Below are 19,705 nucleotides of genomic sequence, written 5' to 3' on the forward strand. Positions count from 1 at the left end.
CTTGAAAAATGAGCTGAAAAGACAACTGGCAGAAATCAGAAGGGAAGGGCAAGAGTGAAAAATGTGATTTGCCAAGAGGATTGGGATTTTCTAAGTGTAGAGTCAGACTCAGTAAGAGAGAGATTAACTAACAGAAAACAGAAGTGCAGAAAATATCCTTGATGGACTTGGAAGTTGAGAAGCAAGGTGTAGGAGCATCAAAAGAAGAGCTAAAGGTTTAAACCATCTTACATCCCCAGAGCAGAAACAGCTGATGAGGCTGAGCACACAAAGGAGTCAAGGACAGGTAACACAAAGCTGCTGCTCTGCTGCAGAACTGCATCTTTGCTCAGCCTTCAGTGCCCTGTCCTGCTCCAGGCTCTGTGTCCTGCTCCAGGCTCTGTGTCCTGCTCCAGGCTCTGTGTCCTGCTCCAGGCTCTGTGTCCTGCAGGTTTGAGCTCATCTGTGGCATGAGGCAGGAGCCATCAGGTCAGCCTGCACAGCTTGGGGCAGCTGGAGCTCAACCTTCTCCTCCTGGGAGCTGCAGAGCCTCCAGAGCTGGGGGCAATGAGCCAAACCCACAGCCAAACCCACAGCCAAACCCAGCACTGGGGCACTGGGCTCTCACCTGCCTGACAGGTGTTTGTCAAAACCAGACTTGAGTCTGCTGCTCATTGTGAAAAACCACCAGGCACTGCACTGATCAATGCAAGCATTATCAACTCCTAGGTTCTGCACACCTTTATTAGTAAAATAAGACTTTCTTTTTGAAACTGGGATGTCTAAAATTGACAATGACTCACTGTAGCCATGAATTTTCCCATATGAACCTTAGAGCAGAGCACCCCACAAACATGACACCAAATGTTACTAATTACCAACCTGCCATGCACAGTCAAGTCACATAATTTACACCATCAAGGCTGACAGAAAAAGCATTGCTCAGAAGAAACATTCAGCTGAAAGAAATAACTCATAACTTAATGCTCTCTTAGAAGTTTCTGCACAAAAAATTAAATTATCCCAAAGTTAGCTTTCAGGTTACTCTTGTATCAAAGATATAAATGGAAAACCTTTTAAAATTGCAAAGCAGCAGTGAGGAATGATTTGTGTAGTATTTTAACATTTTCATTTTTCTCACCACGTCTCTCCCCTTCCACCTGCAGGTTTCACCCAAACTTGGTGAACACACAAGCCAAAGACTGGCATTAGAAATGTGCAAGCTGGGTTCCTGCTTCCCAAGTCACACCAAGAATCAAGAACACTTTCAGCATCTGCCCATCATAGCTTTTTCACACTTTGGTGCTTGTCAAGTACCTGTTTTTTAAATTAGATGAACTGAAGCCAAAATTCCAAGCCTGCCTGTATAGAGTGCAGCATATTCCACATATTGCATTCTGATGGCCTTGAACCTAGGATTGCAACAAAAATCACTTTTTAAATTACATAATAGATATTTTCAAGCTACTGACAAGCTCCAGTGAACTCATCTTACACTGTTCCATAGGTCTGTAACTATCCCTGCTATGTTTACTTTATCTGTGTTTTTTGTCCTTCTAGAACATCCCTCTGTATGATTTACAGCCAAGATCAGCCCTCACCTGCAGCTCTGTGTGTTGTAAGGGCTCCTCAAACCTGCAGCATGTGCAGCACCACCAACTTCAGCCCAAAGGATTTCCCCCCTGCAGAAACAGGAAAACCTTGCTCTGCCCATACTGGGTTTGTGGGACTGTTCTCCCAATTCAGGACACAATTGCTAGGGAAAAGAATGTTTTAGAAAAGGAGAATTATTGTAAATCCTTAAATGCTGTTTCCACATAATGTGGATGTTAGCTGGCACAACCCAGCACTCTGTAATTCCAGAGATGGAAGGTGAGAAAATTCAGCAGCTGCAGGCTGAAGCTTCACAGCCAGGTGAACCTTTGCAGGTTTTTACTCTCTCCACACTGTATTTCTCAATCTGTCTGGATGCCCAGAAACCTGAATTACAGTCTGATTTCTCAAAATGTCACTTTTTCTTTTAATTCCATACAATCTGGAGATGCTGTTAAAGACCTGAGGCCAGGAGCTTGGCTGGCTCACATCTCAGTTGTTTAAACTGTTCAACACTGCATGCCTTATTTAGATGCCCTGAATTATAGTTACAAAGGCTTATTTATTAATGTTGCACTAGACAACATTCTTAAAACAGATCTAAGAAACCTATATAGCTTTTATTCTTGTTTTAAGCTCAAATAAATGCAAACCTAATCCTTCCTTCAAGTCTCTGAATAACACTAAGCATATTAAATTCAGTTCAACATCTTTGAATTGTAGAACCTTGTTAAGCAACACTCACATTTTTAGTACCCTGAGTTTCTCCTTGGTGGGATGTGAGGCACATTCCCAAAGGCTGCCATAAGAGGAAAAAAGAACTCTTAATGGGATCCTCCATGACAGCTCAGCACAAGGAATTTGCAAGGGAAGAAGTGGAAAAACACCTACTGATTATTTAATTTCAGCAAGGAGAACAGACAACTGCAATCATTTATTTTCTTTTTTTTCTAAACATATCCCACTAAAACATATTTAAATTGTATCTTTCTATTACTGCACACTGTTGATATGTTCCCTCATTCCAAACATAGCCTCCAGGTGAATTCTGCAGTGCTGCCAGCATCAGGAACACCTTAGGCCAGTGGCACGCAGGTGCTGTCACCTCCAGCCATGGGACACCCTGGTTTGGTGCACATAATCCTGCATTCTGGATTACACAGCCCCAGCACAGCACAGCTGCAAAACTCTCCTGCAATGGAAAACCTTCAGCCTTAAGGGTCCCTTTATGGAAAATGAGGGTATCAGCTCTGGCCAGGGCGTTTCTGAGCAAGGAAACAAAATATCCTGACTTGTGCAAATCAGAATCTCCAACAGGAGACCTCTAAAAAAGAGCTTGCCTTTCTTTTTTGTTGTGAATACAATACACTCACCAAAAATCTAAGCTGGCTGTATAACTTGGGCTTTTGTGGTGGCATTTTTTAAAGAGAGGTGCATCAGCAGATATTTCAAAACAGGAAGCAGAACACAGAGGACCACAGAATGGTCTGGGTTGGAAGGGACTTCAAAGATCATCTCAGTCCAGCCCCCACATGGGCAGGGACTCCTTCCATTAGCCCAGTTACCACTTTTAGCCCAGTTACCACTTTTTGCCCAGTTACCACTTTTTGCCCAGTTACCACCCCCATCAAATCACCACTTTGGATTTGAAGCAGCTGCCTGATACTGACACTTTGTAGACGCTGTATGATTATTCCTCTACATTTCTATCCACTGCTGAGGATCTTACTCTTCTAGAATATTAATTACAATCGACTTCCAATCCTTAGAATCTGGTTTAAGCCCAGAGAAAAGTAATAAACATAGTCCTATTCATACTGGTCCTATCACTGACCCTAAGCATCCTCCATCCAGGGATGGGGCATCCACAACTTCTCTGGGCAACCTGTACCACTGCCTTACCACCCTTACAATAAAAAAAATTCCTACTATCTAATCCAAACCTGCCCTCTTTCAGTTGAAAGCTATTCCCCTTTGTCCTGTCACTCCATGCTCTTGCAGGTAGTGTCCCTCTGCATCATTCTTCTCTCATGAAACAGCCAATTTCCTTCAAAGAATGCAATAAATTGATGCATACCACTGCTCTGTCCTTTCAGCTTTTTCCAGTTGTGATTTTTGGGATGTTTTGACCTGCCTCTAGTCACGTGGGATTTGAACTGGATCTCCCCTGGCACACTTGTAAATACAGATGATATATGCCAGAAGCAACTTTTCACAAGTTCAGTGTGCTCAGATGAAGCTAGACAATGATTTAAGGAGGTAACATGTGAAAGAACAGGGTAACATTTCCCTCATTATGATACTGACCATCACCTTGAATTGCAATGTGCTGGAAAACTAAAATAAACAGCACTTAAAACTGTCTGACAAAGGCCAAACCCTTTGGGGAAAGGAATACACATGAATCAGAGAAATAACCACAAAGGTAACAGAAAATAAAAGCACTGCACCCAAAGAGATGGCACCAGTGAACAGCCATGGATGGGGGGAAAAGCAGCACAGGCAGGGAAATAATTCAACACAGCAGCCAGCAAGGGGGAGGGAGAAGGGGAAAAAGCAGAAGGAAAGCTGATGAAGTTGCCTGCAGGGAATAACTCAGAATAACAGAGGGAGACTCACAGAGAGCAGCTTTGTCCCAGGGTGATCCCACAGCTCCAAGGACAGCTCCTGCTCGGGCTCCCGGAGGTGCCAGCTCAGAGGGCAGGTCCTGCTCATCACCTCTGTGGGGAAAGCAAATTTCAACCAGTCAGGGCAACACCTCCTTGCATTTCATGTGCTTCCTCCCCCCAGGGCCGTTTCAATCACCTCATCAAGTGCCCGACTTGTCCACTCAATTAACATTTGCCATTTGTCTGACTAGCTGTACTAATTACCCCTTCCCCCTGCAATCTGGGATCTTCCTGTCTGTGAGGGAGAGAAATGCCAACATTTTCTACAGAGGCTCAAACAGCTGTGGTCTCTGCTGGGTGCTACCAAAGACCAAATATTTCTGTCTGCAAAGTTAATTATGTTCCTGAAGGGCAACTTCCTGTTCAGGAATGTTGCTGAACAAAACCACTTGCAGAACCTGCACCAAGAGCTCCTGAATGCTGTTTAAAACACAAAGTCTCCTGATGTTTGCCACAGTGCATGAGCTGGGGCAAACACATTACCTGTGACAGCAGCTCCAGAGGCAGCCAGGAGACCCCGATGACCAATTACAGACTCGGCTCCTGAAAATCAGAGAGAAGTGAAGGGCCAAAAATTTATCAACCAACCTTATCAGGGCCTGTCTCCAGCCAGGATACAGGAAACAGCATCTCCTCTTTGCCCTTGCCAAAAAGAAATAGAATCAGCAATAATAACACAACAAGGCAGGGGAGGCTACCAAAAATGAATTAAAATTGATTGCATCTTTAATACAGCACTTTGTCTTAATTCTTTAAAAATGTTTGTGCGAGCCAGAGTTTCTCATGACTTAAAATGATTTTGTATTTGAAAGGAAGAAAGCTGAGCCACTCTAAGGCAATAAGGGAGACCTGATACACATCCACAAGAAACTGATCCTCTTCAGTAATACAGTAAAGAACACACGTTTTTCTTCAAAATTTTATTTTAATTTAAATTATGGGGCCAGCCAGATTTTTTGGGTACGAAACATTTTCCTCAGGAGAAATGAAATGCTACCACGGAAATAGAATTACAATTGTATACATCTCTTATTATTATAAAAAAAAAAAAAAAGAAACCAAAACAAAAACCAAAAAAAAGCTTGCATTTAAATATGTTTTAGTAATACCCTTAAGCCTTCAAGCAGATAAGAAACCACTTCCAGAACAAGTTTTTTAATATGAACAGCACATCGAAGGAGCTTTAATTTAAATACAACTTCTTTTCGAAAGCCAACATTCAAATGTTTCCACATATTAAAAAAGTCACCATAGCCATTGATTCCAAGGCCTACTATAGAGAAACCTCTATCCCAGTCCAAATGTTTTCACTTCTTTACACATAGAAATCTTTAGCACATCTACATCTTTCTAAAGAGGAAGCCTTACATGTTATGGTGAGTAACTTGGCAAATAATGTTTCCTCCACTCAGCTATGATAAACCAAAATATAACAGACAGTTAGTACTGAGCTACAACACCACCTCATGCCAGCTCTGCCTGGCATCTCTGGGAAGAGTCAGCTATTTTCTTTCCTGTAAGCAAAGTGATTCTGTTTCCAAAGGACATATTAAGAACCTTTAAAAGACCAATTTTAATGTTAAGAGCAGTATTAACCAACCGAGTGAAAACACTCAATTTTCTGGAGCTCTGGGATTTTCCTTGTGAAGGCTTTCAAATCAGCTCAAACGTCACTGATTGTGAAATATTTCAAATGGGAAGAGGACAGGAAGCAAGAAACATTTTCTGTAGCATTCACAATCATTCAGTCATGCAGAATTGGAACTTCCAGACCCCAATCCACGAGTTTTTGCTTGGTTGTGATCTCAGCGTTACTATATGATGGATAGATACAATTTTAATAACATCATTTAGCTATATTTAGTAGATTCCTTTTGTATGGTCACAGTAACAAAAACATGGTGCAAAATCAGTTGGGTTTTCTGTTTTTATAAATACTGATAGTTTGCAGCAATAAAGAACAAAATCAACAAAAATGAGATCATTTTGTTATCCTAGAACACCTATGGAATTGCTTCTTGAGGTTGGAGGGAATGAAATCACTCACACAACTATTGTACTGAGTTATTTCCTGTCAGAAATGATGCACTGCAGGCTCCCCAGAAGTCAGAGGAATCAATATTAATTGAGCATAATCCTTGCCATTTGCAGAGCTGGTGAGCACAATGCTAGTGTAATTAAATAAGGCCAATATTATCTGGTCAGAACAGAGCAGAAAGGGTTCCAGTTCTCTGGTTCAGCCTACCCTAATTGATGGCACCCCATTAGATACGTGAATACAAAGGATTTGTTTGGGTTTGGGTGTTTGTTTCCTTTTAAATGCTGCAGTACTTAAGATTGTTAAATCAGTATTTCCATGTGATCTGAAGTATTCAATTACATGAGCATTCATTTTGCAAAACTCAATATTAGGTAATAGTTACAGACTAATACAATAACATTCCTCTGCTGTACAAATTAAATCATATTTTAAAGAAATGAGCAGCCTAGGAGTTATATACAAAAGAAACCAGCAAGCATTGTTGAAATGAAATGCAAAATGTCACTGCTAGGTCTACTGTCTGAAATACCTTTAAAGTAAAATTAACAAAACCCCTTAGAACATATTTCCAAGTTTACAACTCAAGTTTCAGAAAAATCAAATAATGTCCAAAAAAAAATTCTATAAAGCAGTGAAAGGCATATATACATTTTCCTTATGAACCTTGAGATTTCACTCTTTTAAAAGTTGCTAAGTTTCAATATCAGTTTATTTGCAAGACAACTGTTTATCCCAATAAGCTCACATCTTAGATACATTTCCCCTTTGATTACAAATAAAGCACTGCACATTTTTTTTTTTTTTAAATCAAGGCATATAATCTTATACTATGGTGCCAGGTATGCACAGGTCACATTGTGCTCATTATCTCAAACAAGGTAAGTGCAAACATACAGATTTATTCAGATTTGCAAGCATGCAACCTGTTACTTAACTACATGAATACCTTCTCTCCTAGACCAAACTAGTATCTATATGTTTGCTTTCACGAACCTAGAATCTTTCTTTTCAGGACTCCTAAAACAAGCAGTGTCTTTGAACTCTGAAATGACACAAATATCAAGAAAGTCCACATTGTGCAAGAAAGCAGCAGCTATGTTTCTCACCTTGGACTAAAAATGAAAAGAGAAAAACAAAAACCGTTCACTGAACAGCAGATTAGCAGTAATGTTCCTCATGAATCGATAAGAGTGCCTGATGCTGAATATCTAACAGCAAATGCTGAATTTGGGTTTAATATTTTAAAGGTTTATTGGAGTTTTAAGCTTCTTGCTGTGCTGGTCTCTTCAAATCCCTGATCTGTTTAACTAAATAGGTCTTCTCATCATTAAATTGTTCGTCCTCGGTCCTGTCATTCTGAAACTTGCTGAGGAACTCAATAAGTTTGGTCTGGTTTTTTAGAAGGATGTCTAATATAGGCTGTGTCTTGTTAGGATTGGCTACAAACACCTGCAAGAAAATAAAAGGCATTGAGCACAACAGCGAGAAACAAAAGGTTAAGTTAAAAAAGAAATTATCTACCAAAATACTGATGATGATCAATTAAAACTATGTTTTAATTATTTCAGTATCCCACCAAAATACTTCACGTTTTTTAATAAAATTACTTTTTTTTTTTTAATCAAGGCATAAGCTGAACATCAGTACCCAAGTAAATCCAGTCTGTGGGAGGTGACCAGCCTCAACAGCCTCTGCAGAAACCACTGAAGACACTTTATGGTTAAATTCTATGGCAGATGCACGGTTTCATATCATGTGCAGCATCTGATGGCACTCTCACACTTCACTGCAAAGTTTTAGACCTCCAGTTATAACTCTCAGCTGCCTGTCTCCTGCCAAAGTCAGAAGCCATCTGGCATACTGTTCAAATTACAATCCAGGTGACCTGACTGAAATACTGCTCTCTTTCAGACATCATGCAGTGTGACAAAACCACTTTTGAACTCCAGGATTTTGTATGGAATCATGCATCCCTCCTTATCTTAATGCATTCAATGCCAAAAGTTTCTGAGAGATGTGACTCTGACAACCACATGGAAGTCCCTAAGTGGTTTCTAAATGGTTTTCAAAAGATATCCAAGATATCTATTTGTAAAGATGGATCATAAGCAAGCAAACATTAGTGCTCCCTTGATTTAATCACTCAGCAGACATTAAGGTCAGCTCCATTTAGGCTCAGCTAAGCAGTTTTCTCAATTAAACAACATCTGGTCAGATTCCTTCTGGTTCCTGGTGGGCTTTTGTCACATACCTTGAACACATGGAAGGCCTCAAACTGAATGTTACGACTCTTGTCTCGTAGAAGGTTCATCATTAGTTTGAGATTTTCAGGTTTACTGATGTACTTTGTCATAATTGTGAAGTTGTGTCTGTCCAGTAACAATTCACCGAGAAGCTGAAGGCAGAAAAGAATGAAAAATGAAAAAATTACTAACAGAAGAATCAACTGGTATATAAATGCTTTCAGAGCCCCTGAAGTGGTGTGGGGCTCTGTGATGCAGCACCAGTGGACAGGAGATAAAGTAGCAACACAACTAAGTGCCCTAAATTTCCATGTGCAGGTGCACATTTTCCCCTCATTTCAACTACACAGTTTCTCCTTTTCCTCAGAGAGTGAAAAATCACACTGCTCCCCCTTGTTATGAATTGCAAAGAGAAGTCTTTCATTTTTTTCCCCCATGACTTCATTATTTTTTCCACTTATACAGAAGCTATTCAGCATAGAAAGAATGCCTTTAAAAAACCTCAAAAACCCAATAAAACTGGTTAGTATATCAAATGAAATACTGCCTCTTCTTTTGCTACCTAAAGGGTTTAAAAGGATTTTGCCCACAAGGATCCCCTTTGCTGCAAGCTCTGCATTACATTTATGTTCACTATTTCTTACCTACTTGAATGTAAGATCAGTATTGCTTTAAGCACATCATGGGAATCTTTGTTAAATTATTTAAATGTAAGCAGACTTGTTGAAGGAAAAAAATCAACAAAAATAAAGAAATTTGAGGAGCCATTTTTTCATAGGGAAAGAAATTACTTTGGTCTGTGCTGGACATTAGGATATGTAACAACTGGAATAAAAAAATTAGCTGACCCCAAGAACTAAAATGTCTGAAGAGTTAAAATAAATACTGTTCAAGGCTGTTACAGAAGACATTTCAAATAAAGTTAACTCACCTTGAAAATAAAGAGAATCTCTTTGCATTTCAGAAGAAAATAAAAATGCCTTACCTTAAGTGACTGTCTCTTTGTCACGTAATTTTCTGAATGAAGTAACTTCTCATATTCACTGAAGAACTAAACACAGAATACAGAGAAGGGTTAGGACTTTTTCAATTGTCACAGGCATCTTCTTCCAAATTATTGCAACAAAGTGGAGAAGATGCAAATCCCTAACAAAACCTAACAGAATCTGAAATCTCAATGGGTTCCTGTAAGTCACTACGCTGTCACTACTTAGGCTTTTAAAGCATATACAAGTTAAAAATTGAATATGCTTTAAAAAAGATGTATTTGCTTTTTCAAGAGACTTTAATGTTTAGATTCCCAGGGCAGTGGAAGGATTTTCCTCATTATTTCTTAGAGAAGCAGGCAGCCCAGAGCAGCCCCCATCCCTGAGTGCCCCAGGCCAGGCTGGATGAGCTGTGAGCAATCTGCACGTGGTGCCCCTGGCAGGGCTGCACCAGGGCAGGTTGGAGGGGACAGCTCCTGTAGCCCACATTTCTCCTCACAGAGAAAAGCAAGGCACAATTCTTCCCAAGAATATCCTTATCTCATCTGCTGTGCCTGTGTTTGTGCCACAGCAGACTGCACAGTTCTGGGCAGGGTTGAGTGCTTGGCTGTCCCTGACATCTTTTCTGAAAAATCCCTTTGCCAGGATTTTTTCTCCTGAGAGGCTGAGAGGCCTCAGAAACAAAATGTAACCAATGGTTATCTGCTGCTGTGGAATGCAACAGGTGCAGCTGGGATTGGGCTCATGTGGATTGTTTTTACTTGATGATCAATCACAGCCAGCTGTGTCAAGGCTCTGAGCAGTTTTTATTATTCATTCTTTTCTAGCCTTCTGATGTCTCCTTTCTTCTCTTTCTTCAGTATAGTTTTAGTATATCATTTTCTTTTAATATAATATAATATCATAAAATAATAAATCAGCCTTTGAAACATGGAGGCAAGATTCTCATCTCTTCCCTTGTCCTGAGGACCCTCAAACACCCCCACACTTGGCAGATTCAGTTTAGATGCAATGGAACACAGTGTAATAGAATACAGAATAATATAGTATAACAAAGTCATTAATTAGCCTTCTGCTATCAGTGGAGTCAGATGCATCATCCTCTCCCCCTGGTCGGGGTTCCCTGTGAATTCCAAATGCTCCCAATTCCCAGGGGCTCCCTGGAAAGCACAGCACGGGCTCCCTCTGGAGGAGAAGCCAGGCCGGCTCCCACAGGACCATGCTCAGTGGAAGACTCTGATGTCCTGCACTCACCAGAGCAAATTGATTTTTCAATCTGTGCAGGGCTTTTACAAATGCCCAAGGGACCAACTGCAGTTGCAATTCAGTGTGTCAAAACGTGAGGGCATCACTGAGTCAGGGAGGACTGAAATAAACATTTACCTTGCTCACTCTTTAGGTTTTTTAATATTGTCAAGTTTTACTATTCACGAGTAGTCTAAGTTTCAGGGCTGTTACATTGTTAAATACAGTTTCACTGTGACTTTTTTTAGAAATGCATTGATCAAAATCTCTTAAAATTTCAGAAATGATTACACAGCAAGAAGAACTTTGCTTCAAACCTGATGAAGAGGTGAGCTAAGTATCAACTCTGCACATCTAATTTCTCCAAGCCTCTTAATTGGTTCCCAAACAGTGCCTGAAGTATTCTTCAGTAGATATTTCAGGGCTAAAGCAAATAGTCAAAAAGGGAATAATAATTTTTGCCTCCTGTTTAAAGCTGAGTCACTCAGAGGAGATATTTGTGAATTAGTGAACATGCCTGGAGACAAACCTTTAAAAATCAATGTGATCCCAAGTTTGTTGGTCTTGGTTTTGTTTTTTGGGGTTTTTTTTTAATTGCTTGTGAAGTCTGGGAGTTTTAATCAGAGTAAAATTTAAACACTTAAATAACTTTGTGGAACTGGTTCCGAATAATCTGTTGAAAGGCAAAAGGATGGAAGTCATGTAGCTGAAAATGTCAGGATAAATAAAACTCTCTAACATTACTTGCTTTGGGGGAGGGAAACTGAACCCCAAGTACAGCTGATTTAGTATTGTGTGGAAATCCCTAAAACCAGAACTAAACAAGGGAAAAAACCAATTTCTTCAAATAAGATACACAGCACCAGAGAGCTGTAAATATGAAAAGGTGTCTGCTCACCCTATCGTAATGTTGTTCCAAAAATTCTGCACTTAACAACTTGTGTCTTGTAAGCAAATCCTGTAAGAAAGCACAAACCCAGCACTGTCACTAAAAATATTTAAACAGTACAAAGACATTCTCACACACGTAAGACATTCAATCCAAAATCCTGCTATTTCATTAAACACATTTTAGGACATGAATGCAATTACCTGGACACTGCTCAGGATCTTGGCATCCCTTAGCAAAGATCTGTGATGAGTTTAATTCACAGAGAAACAGCCTGTGAAATTATCACTGAAGAGTGCTATTTATGGACCAAGGCTACACTCTGGTACCACAACTGAGGTTAAGACCCACCATTTAATCTTGATTAATCATTATGCTTTGTTAAATTATTTAAATGTAACTTATTGTTTATTGTCCCCATAAACTGATTGCTTTAGGGACACAAAAATTGGGCCATAAACAATTTCCCCAGACAAAGCAACAGCATCAAATATCCTCAGGAAGAGCTGCAGACACAGATTTAAAGCCCCTGGCATGGGAGCACACCTGCATTCAGGTAATGCATGATACAGCTTACTCTCCAAAACAGCATTTTGGGGAGCAAATGTACTGTATGTATTTACTCTGCACACAACTACACACAATAGATGTTAAGACCCACCATTTAATACTGATTAATATTATGCTTATTGTCCCCATAACTGATTGCTTTAAGGACACAAAAATTGGGCCATAAACAATTTCCCCAGACAAAGCAACAGCATCAAATACCCTCAGGAAAAGCTGAAGACACAGATTTGAAGCCCCTAGCATGGCAGCACACCTGCATTCAGGTAATGCATGATACAGCTTGCACAGAACAGGATTTTGGGGAGCCAACATAGTGTATGTATTTAGAGGTGTAGCTTGCATTCTGAGAAATGAGGAAGAACAGCTCACCCATGCACATCACACCTATTTTCCTCCCCTCTGCCAAGGCTTGTTTTCCCAGAACAGCACCCAGAGCAGGGGGTGCCCAGGGCAGAGAGCACAGGAGCAGCAGTTCCCAGGCTGGAGGAATTACCTTGAAGGTGGCGAAGGCGTCGGACGCGATGTCGAACGTGGACATCTCCACGTATCGGAAGAAGTCGTAGAACTGCTCTGACCACAAGATGATTTTAGCTAGTGGCTCATGCCTGATGCATTCTCTGAGCATTATCCCACAATTGAGAGCAATTTCTGGAGATTCGTACCTATTCACAAAACCCAACAGAGATTCTTTAGGAGTTTATAAATTTTCACAAGTTAGCACTGCAGCACCACATTGCTAATTCCAGCCTTCAGTACTACCCAGTAAACAAACCCATCAAAATCAGAGGTACTTATTTCTGCATTAAACTCCATTTTTAAATATTTCTACTAAATACTGAGGAAATAGCTACCAGTTACAATTACAGCCAATTAAAAAGGATTTTCACAAATGGGGAAACAAGACTAAATAAAAATACTTTCTTTGCTCTCTTGTTCCATACTGGTGGGATTGCAGACATCTGGAAAAGCAGTAAATTATTTGCCTTGAAAGCTGCTCACTTAAACATGACAGCAATTTACATAAAACCTTCCACATGAGCACGAGGGGTTAACAATACTGGACATAAATTCAGATCTCCTCTTCCATTAAACCATTTTTCAGCATCACTGGCTGCTCTGCACATCATGGGGTTCCAGGTTCTGGAGCAGCCACAGCCTCTCACATGCCTTTCTGCCTCACACCTCCAGAATGATCCCTCCTAAACCAGTGGGAGCTAATTGAAATTCTCCACAATTTCAGGAGAAAAGTATCATTGTGCATACTAACCATAACTATATTACCCTACCAAAAAATCCTGAAATAAATAATTTTCATTAAACCCTGCAATACTCTCCATTCAACCTGTCATGGAGATTTGAAATCTACTGACCTTTTTGCAATTCATGCCACAGTTTAAATTTACATAAATTTGTCTCAGCTGGATATCAGATGTAACATGTAAGCTGCGAAATGCCCATTTCAAACATCCTGACTCATCAATCTGAGTTTCAATAACCCCTGTGAGGATAAAGCTCTCTGAAGTGTTGCAGCCCCCATTCAACCATTTACCAATGAGAACATGCTGAAAAAGCAGTTTTCTCTCTCTGCACCTCAAGTATCTTTGCCTTCTTTTGTAAATTATTTTGAAGACACACTGAATCAATAATTTCTTTTGCATTATGCCACAACTAATATTTTCTTTTGTCCCTCTGACATTTAAATGACATTACAGGCAAGTAATGCTAACAGCAGGCATATCCCACTGAGATGAGTAGCCCTTTCATACACCCTTGAGTTATCCCAGAAAGTGGAATAAATACTCCACAACTACAGCAAGCTTACCCAGAAGCTGCAGACAGATTTATAAATAGCTGTAATTTTTTAATTGTTTATTAATGTTTGATGAGCTCGTCTGTCCCAAAATAACACAGTGGAATTGCAATTTTCAGAACTTTCTTAATAAATGTTACTAGAAATGCAAGCAATTATTTTCTGCTTTCATGTTTGGGAGCTGTAGCTCTACATGTATTCAGTATGGCAGGACCCTCCAATATCCAGCACTGCAGATCTTACAAGAAGAGAGGAAGAAACAATTGTCTGACACAATATACCACAAATCATTCTTTTTTGGTCAGGTTTGTGATGGTGTGTTTGTGTCAATACAGCAATATAAATCACTATGAATAAGAAGTCTAAGACAGGCCAGCAAACTGGAAATTATTGTGGTTAAAAGGAAAAAGAACAGCCTTCAACTGCTGATAAGTTCACAAGAGAATAGTTTAAAAAGGCTCAAATAGTATACTGAAAGGAAAATAGCTTACTAGCCCAGTAAGAGTATTTCTGAGTACTAACAGTTCTCAATTTTCAGTTCTTTTTCATGCAAAAGTAAATGGTTGGGGTTTTACTTCTTAAATTTTCCTTTACTTAGGGGAATTACAGATCCCAAAACCAAGGAAAGAGAAAATAAAATGAAGCATATTGCAAAGAAAGAGCAAACTTGTCCCAACTCACTGCTTCTCTCTGCATTTACAAAGCCCTTACTTCATGTAAAAGCAGATTTATGCTTCACAGTGCACATACCCTTTTAATAGCATGAATAAGATATTCTGTTGAGTGCAGATGTATTCAACTGTGGGAGTTCTTGTACCAATCTGTCTTCTGAGAATGTTGTTGAAAATTTGCGCAACATCTTTCTTGCCCTGTCAAAAACATCAGCAGTTAAACACAAAATATGGAAGTCCACAGGCAAGCTAACAATGAAACATTATCATCACCTCGTGCAGCTGTACTGGGGGTTCTGCAGTTCAGGCAGCCTCCATACTCTGATCCATACCAGATTCTCTCTTTATGCCCGTTTCAAATATGCCACAGCACTCAAAACATGACACTACCTTGCAGGCAGATCACATTCAGAATTTACAGAATTCAGAATTTACATTCAGAAGTAAAGCCAGCTGATGTTTCAGCAGGTATTTCTATGGAGCATCAATCTCCTGGGCTTATTTGATATTTGATTTTGCTAACAGCATAACAGTTTTTAACTGTGCTCTTGCCTGGGAAGTGTATTTCTTCAACATTCCATTATCCTCTGCCCTTGTCTAGGGACACACAATGCCACCAGTAAGAGTGTGCAGAGCATTTCCAACTGCAGTGTTAACTCCAACTTAGAACTGCAACTTATGAAAGTGGAATAAATAAATGAATGAATAATATACACAGAAATCTAAAATGCAAGTCTCACATTTTTCAGGGCACAACAGCAGTATAAATAAGGCCAGGATGCTGGAATTCAGCACAAATTATACACACAAAGATTCACAAGCATAGCACCAGACAGTGTAAAAGGAACCGGAAATGTTCTTTGTTGTATAAATACACATCTCCTGTTTATTTCTTCTGCAGGACCACAGCTGAAGATGACAAACTGGTAGACATCTAACAAAAAGGTGATCATAAACATAAACAGCTTCCACTGTCATTCAAATGCACCATTTAAACGCCAGGTTTCTGCAATTAAGTGTCCATTCTGGACTGCACAAAGACACCTCCAGGATTATGTTATCAGATCTATTCCAGAAAAACACCAGGCCAGCTTGTACTAAGCTTGGACCTGCAAATAAAGGCCTGTTAAACAACTCCACCTACAGGTTCCCTGAATGTTCTACACCAAACCTAGACGTATTTAATGGTTCTTGAGAAGCTCTAGCTGTGCTGTAAATCTCCTGAGTAACACCAGGAAGCTTTTGAGTAAAATGTAGGGCTTATTTAACTAGCAAGAATTTTAAAAACATCATCAATTATTTAAAATTCTTTCCATTTTCTAATCAGTGTAAAAAAGACTGCATGAGAAAAAATGAAATGTTTATGAAAACGTAGGAGGACTGGAGCTTTACAAATGGCATGTTTGCAAATTACCACAGACAGTTTTGCTGGAGTGTTGTTTTCAGGATATAAGAGATTGTTTGTAAACCCTTGTTTTCTCAATTACAATTCCATTGAAAGCCAGCCCAAAGCAACACCAGAACTCTTTGTTCTGACATGAGTAGAGCAGTGTTTGCAGGAATTGCTTTACTCAAACTCCACATAATATAATCATCAACTCCCATTCAGCAGCGCTGCGCTGCTCGCAGCGTGTGCCTGCAGTCCCCAGCAAGAACAGCATTTCCTTCTCACCCACCCCTGAGCTGCCTGTGGCACACTGCAACCCCACAGCCAGGTTTTGTCACTTTCTTGTGCCTTGCCAAGTGATCTCATGGCCCAACAAGGCCAACAGTCACGACAGCCAGAGGTGAGAGGGACACTGTGCTTGTATTGTCTTCCCAGCAGAAGGGTTCAGCTCCCCTGGGCAAAAGGCAGTTTTGTTTTGGGTGGGCTTTTTTAATTCTTCATTTAAAAAATCCCAAAACAACAGGACAAGAAATCCAGTTTCACCAGGGATTCACACCATCTCTCTCAGTGCAAACCAGCAAGGAGGTAACTGGTGTTAGGATTGGTAAGGAGATGGTTGTGTTGACTGTTTTACTGGAAAGCAAGTTTCCAGGGAAGGGCAACACTTTAAACAGGCCTGGGCACAAAGCAAGAGCTGGACACTTACAGTTCTCTTCATTAAAACATCCCATTTGTTATTTTTCTAGTTTTTACTTTTTACTTTTCTATGGGTTGTTCTCACCATAGTACATTTGAGACAGTTAAAGAGTCACAATGAACAGTTCCTGCCTATTAATGAGCTGTCTATTCCTGTTCTACAAGGAAACCTTCTTCAGAAGTGAGGCTGAAAGGGAAAAAGAGTTTAGTTTGTCACTGAATAATGTGCAGCTATGGTGTTAAAACCAGAAAGAAAAAAATCCAGACCCATTCTTCAAGTTTAAAAACCACCAGAAAATCGAATATGTATTTCCATCAGTAATGGAAAAAATGCTTCAAATGCAGTAAACCCACACAGACATTTTGGATATCAAAGGCAACATCTGTCTGGCTTTGGAACAGCTGGGAAGCTGGAGCACATCTGGAGCACAGGTGTGTTGACATTAACTCTAGGTACCAACAATAGCTGGACAGTGTGCCAGCTGCCAGCCATAAAAAGCAGATGTGGTCCAGCCTAGAAAGCATGAATGACTCCTTCTCCCTCCAAGGGGAACCATCACATCCTCCTGAAACAGAGCAGCAGAACAGGCAGGAAACAACTCCCAATCCTTCCATGTCCCCTTAATGAAAAGCACAGCTCTCCTTAATGAGAGCAAGCCTGTGCAAATGGTTCTCATTCTTCATTACCAGGAGATAATGAAGGTTTCCTTTGCTAATAACTGGGCTGAGTAAACACCAGGCTGATACCAATCTAGAGGTCAGCAGAATCCAGATGACGTTTCATGATTTCCTTTCTTCAGCAATTAAAGGCCATCCCAGTTCAGCATTCCCTCTCAGCTTTCCCAGGTTTCCTTGCTTATTTAACAACCTGAATGTTTTATGTATGGTATAAACACTTGTGTGGGTAGGGAAAAAATACCACTGTATTACAATTAAACACAAATCAGAGGGAGTTATGGGTGGGGTGGAGGGGAGAGAAGAAAGAACAGGGAAGAAAGCCATTGTTTTTGGAATGTCAAATTACAATAGGACTTTAAACTGTTCTGTTTGTTTTGTGAGCAACTTGTTTATGAACAATCCCATTTTTAAGCAATCTGAAGTGGGATGATCTTTATGGTTGAGGCTGTGGAGTGAGATGCATGGATTTGGCTCCTTTCCTAGACAACCACACGGCTCTTGTGAGACCTCAGGGAAAAGAGAAAAATCCAATTGTACTGCAACATCTCATACCTAAATAGGATTTTTCTCCATGGTGCTAAATTATTGCATGTGATGTGGTGACAAAAGCCACAGAGGCTTGTGGAGAGATACCTTTAAATATAAGTAAGTATTGCTATTTTCAATTGTTCAATAAAAACGTGGGTTTGCCTTTTTAATAAACAGAAAAAAGACAAGGAAACCAAAAAGGTTGCATCACTTGTTTCTAAAGAGATAGAAATACTGGACTATTAATAAAACTAACAGCTTTAAATTATGTATTTAAGCTTCTATAAATGTTACAATAATTCTATTATTTTTCCTACTAATTTGATGTAGCAAGATGAACATACAGATACATCTTGCAGTACTATGGTTCGTGTTCACCACAGGGTTACTACTAAGAGATTAACCCTTCTGTGTACACAACAATTCAGAATTATTCCATAATTTTAACAGAACTGTACCACCACATTAGAGGTTTATCTGCTTCAAATCCGTGTTGTTTGTATGTCTAAATTCACAGATTTTATATTCCATAGTTGCTCAGTCTCCTTCTAATGGATGTGTCATAACCACAAACTAAAAGCTGAAGACTGAAACATCTTAACCATTAAAGTGGTAGGAATTCAGATGTGTTTATTTTAACATATAGAGTGTAAGAAATGTCAAACCTCCTCTCTTACCTCAAAATCAATGAGCTGCAAGTCAGCTACTAGGGTACTAAGAAGACCACTGTTGTACAGCTCCTGAGCAAGCTGTGCCACAGCTTCTGTTTGGGGCTCCTTTTCATTTGTGCCATACAAGATTTCTTTCATGGCAACAAGGTTTTTTGAGACCTCCTCTGTCGCCTAAAGAAAATGGGAAAACAATACAGTTAGAGAACAATGCCATTTGTCCTTCTGACTGCACACTCCTTTATTCTTAACATCTGCAAACTTCCACTGGGGGGGAGGAATAATCAGGAAATGACAATCTGGTAAAAAAACAATAGATATTCTTTCTGCAAATAAGACTGTTATGAGACTGGTATTAAAAAAAAAAAAACCAAACCAAACAATACAAAGCAGAGGAAAGACATCCACAATTTAGTTACCAAAGGTAAAAATCTCTTCCTTTTTACTGCCTTTTAACTTCCCATTCAAAAATCCCCTCAAGAACAGCAATAGGATGAAGAGAACCTGACAAAATTTCCATTCTATAAAACAGTTGTGTAGGATCAGACAGGAAAACATGACATGAAGCCTCATGCCTGTGCCTAGGGAACTGCTCAGAGACACCAAACATATTCCTCCTGTAGATTTTGCACACATCAGGTTTTGCCAAATACTAGGCTTCCATTCCAGTTACTGTGGGTGAAGTCTTTCCAACAAACAAAACCTCAAGGAAAACCAACTTTAACTTTCAGGTTATCTCAGCACACAAGAACAACCTGGCCAAGAGACCCAGAAAGAGATACACTCAAAATGACACAATTAAAGGTCTAAAACCCTTCCCTGCCTGAAGCCAGACAGGTCTGACTTGTCACTTGTGAGGAATTCCTAAGTTGCCAGGATGAGCTGGAGCAGCATTTAGCAGTGGAAACACAGTTATTTCACAAGTAAAACTAAAAAAAAATATAAATCAACAAGAATACTTCTAAACACCCACTTCTGAATCTTAAAACACAGTTGTATTGGACCAAAAAAGGAACTACTCCTTTCAATATATATGTTTACTGAGCTTGGGG

The 19,705-nt window shown here is 39.8% G+C and overlaps 1 protein-coding gene across 1 annotated transcript in view; it reads right to left on the reverse strand.

The window, feature by feature from the left end:
* Positions 1 to 5,380: 5,380 nt before the first annotated feature.
* Positions 5,381 to 19,705, reverse strand: part of CAB39 (calcium binding protein 39) — a 45,650-nt gene continuing 31,325 nt past the window's right edge. Inside the window, exons 3-9 of the mRNA XM_066556697.1 lie at positions 18,663 to 18,827; positions 14,776 to 14,894; positions 12,709 to 12,877; positions 11,655 to 11,714; positions 9,511 to 9,576; positions 8,534 to 8,677; positions 5,381 to 7,731 (exon numbers count right to left, since the gene is read on the reverse strand). Coding sequence (XP_066412794.1) covers positions 7,543 to 7,731; positions 8,534 to 8,677; positions 9,511 to 9,576; positions 11,655 to 11,714; positions 12,709 to 12,877; positions 14,776 to 14,894; positions 18,663 to 18,827 — 912 coding nt within the window. The 3' untranslated portion in view covers positions 5,381 to 7,542. The remainder of the gene's footprint in view (positions 7,732 to 8,533; positions 8,678 to 9,510; positions 9,577 to 11,654; positions 11,715 to 12,708; positions 12,878 to 14,775; positions 14,895 to 18,662; positions 18,828 to 19,705) is intronic.

This window comes from Molothrus aeneus, chromosome 10 (genome assembly GCF_037042795.1).
Source record: "Molothrus aeneus isolate 106 chromosome 10, BPBGC_Maene_1.0, whole genome shotgun sequence".
Taxonomy (NCBI): domain Eukaryota; kingdom Metazoa; phylum Chordata; class Aves; order Passeriformes; family Icteridae; genus Molothrus; species Molothrus aeneus.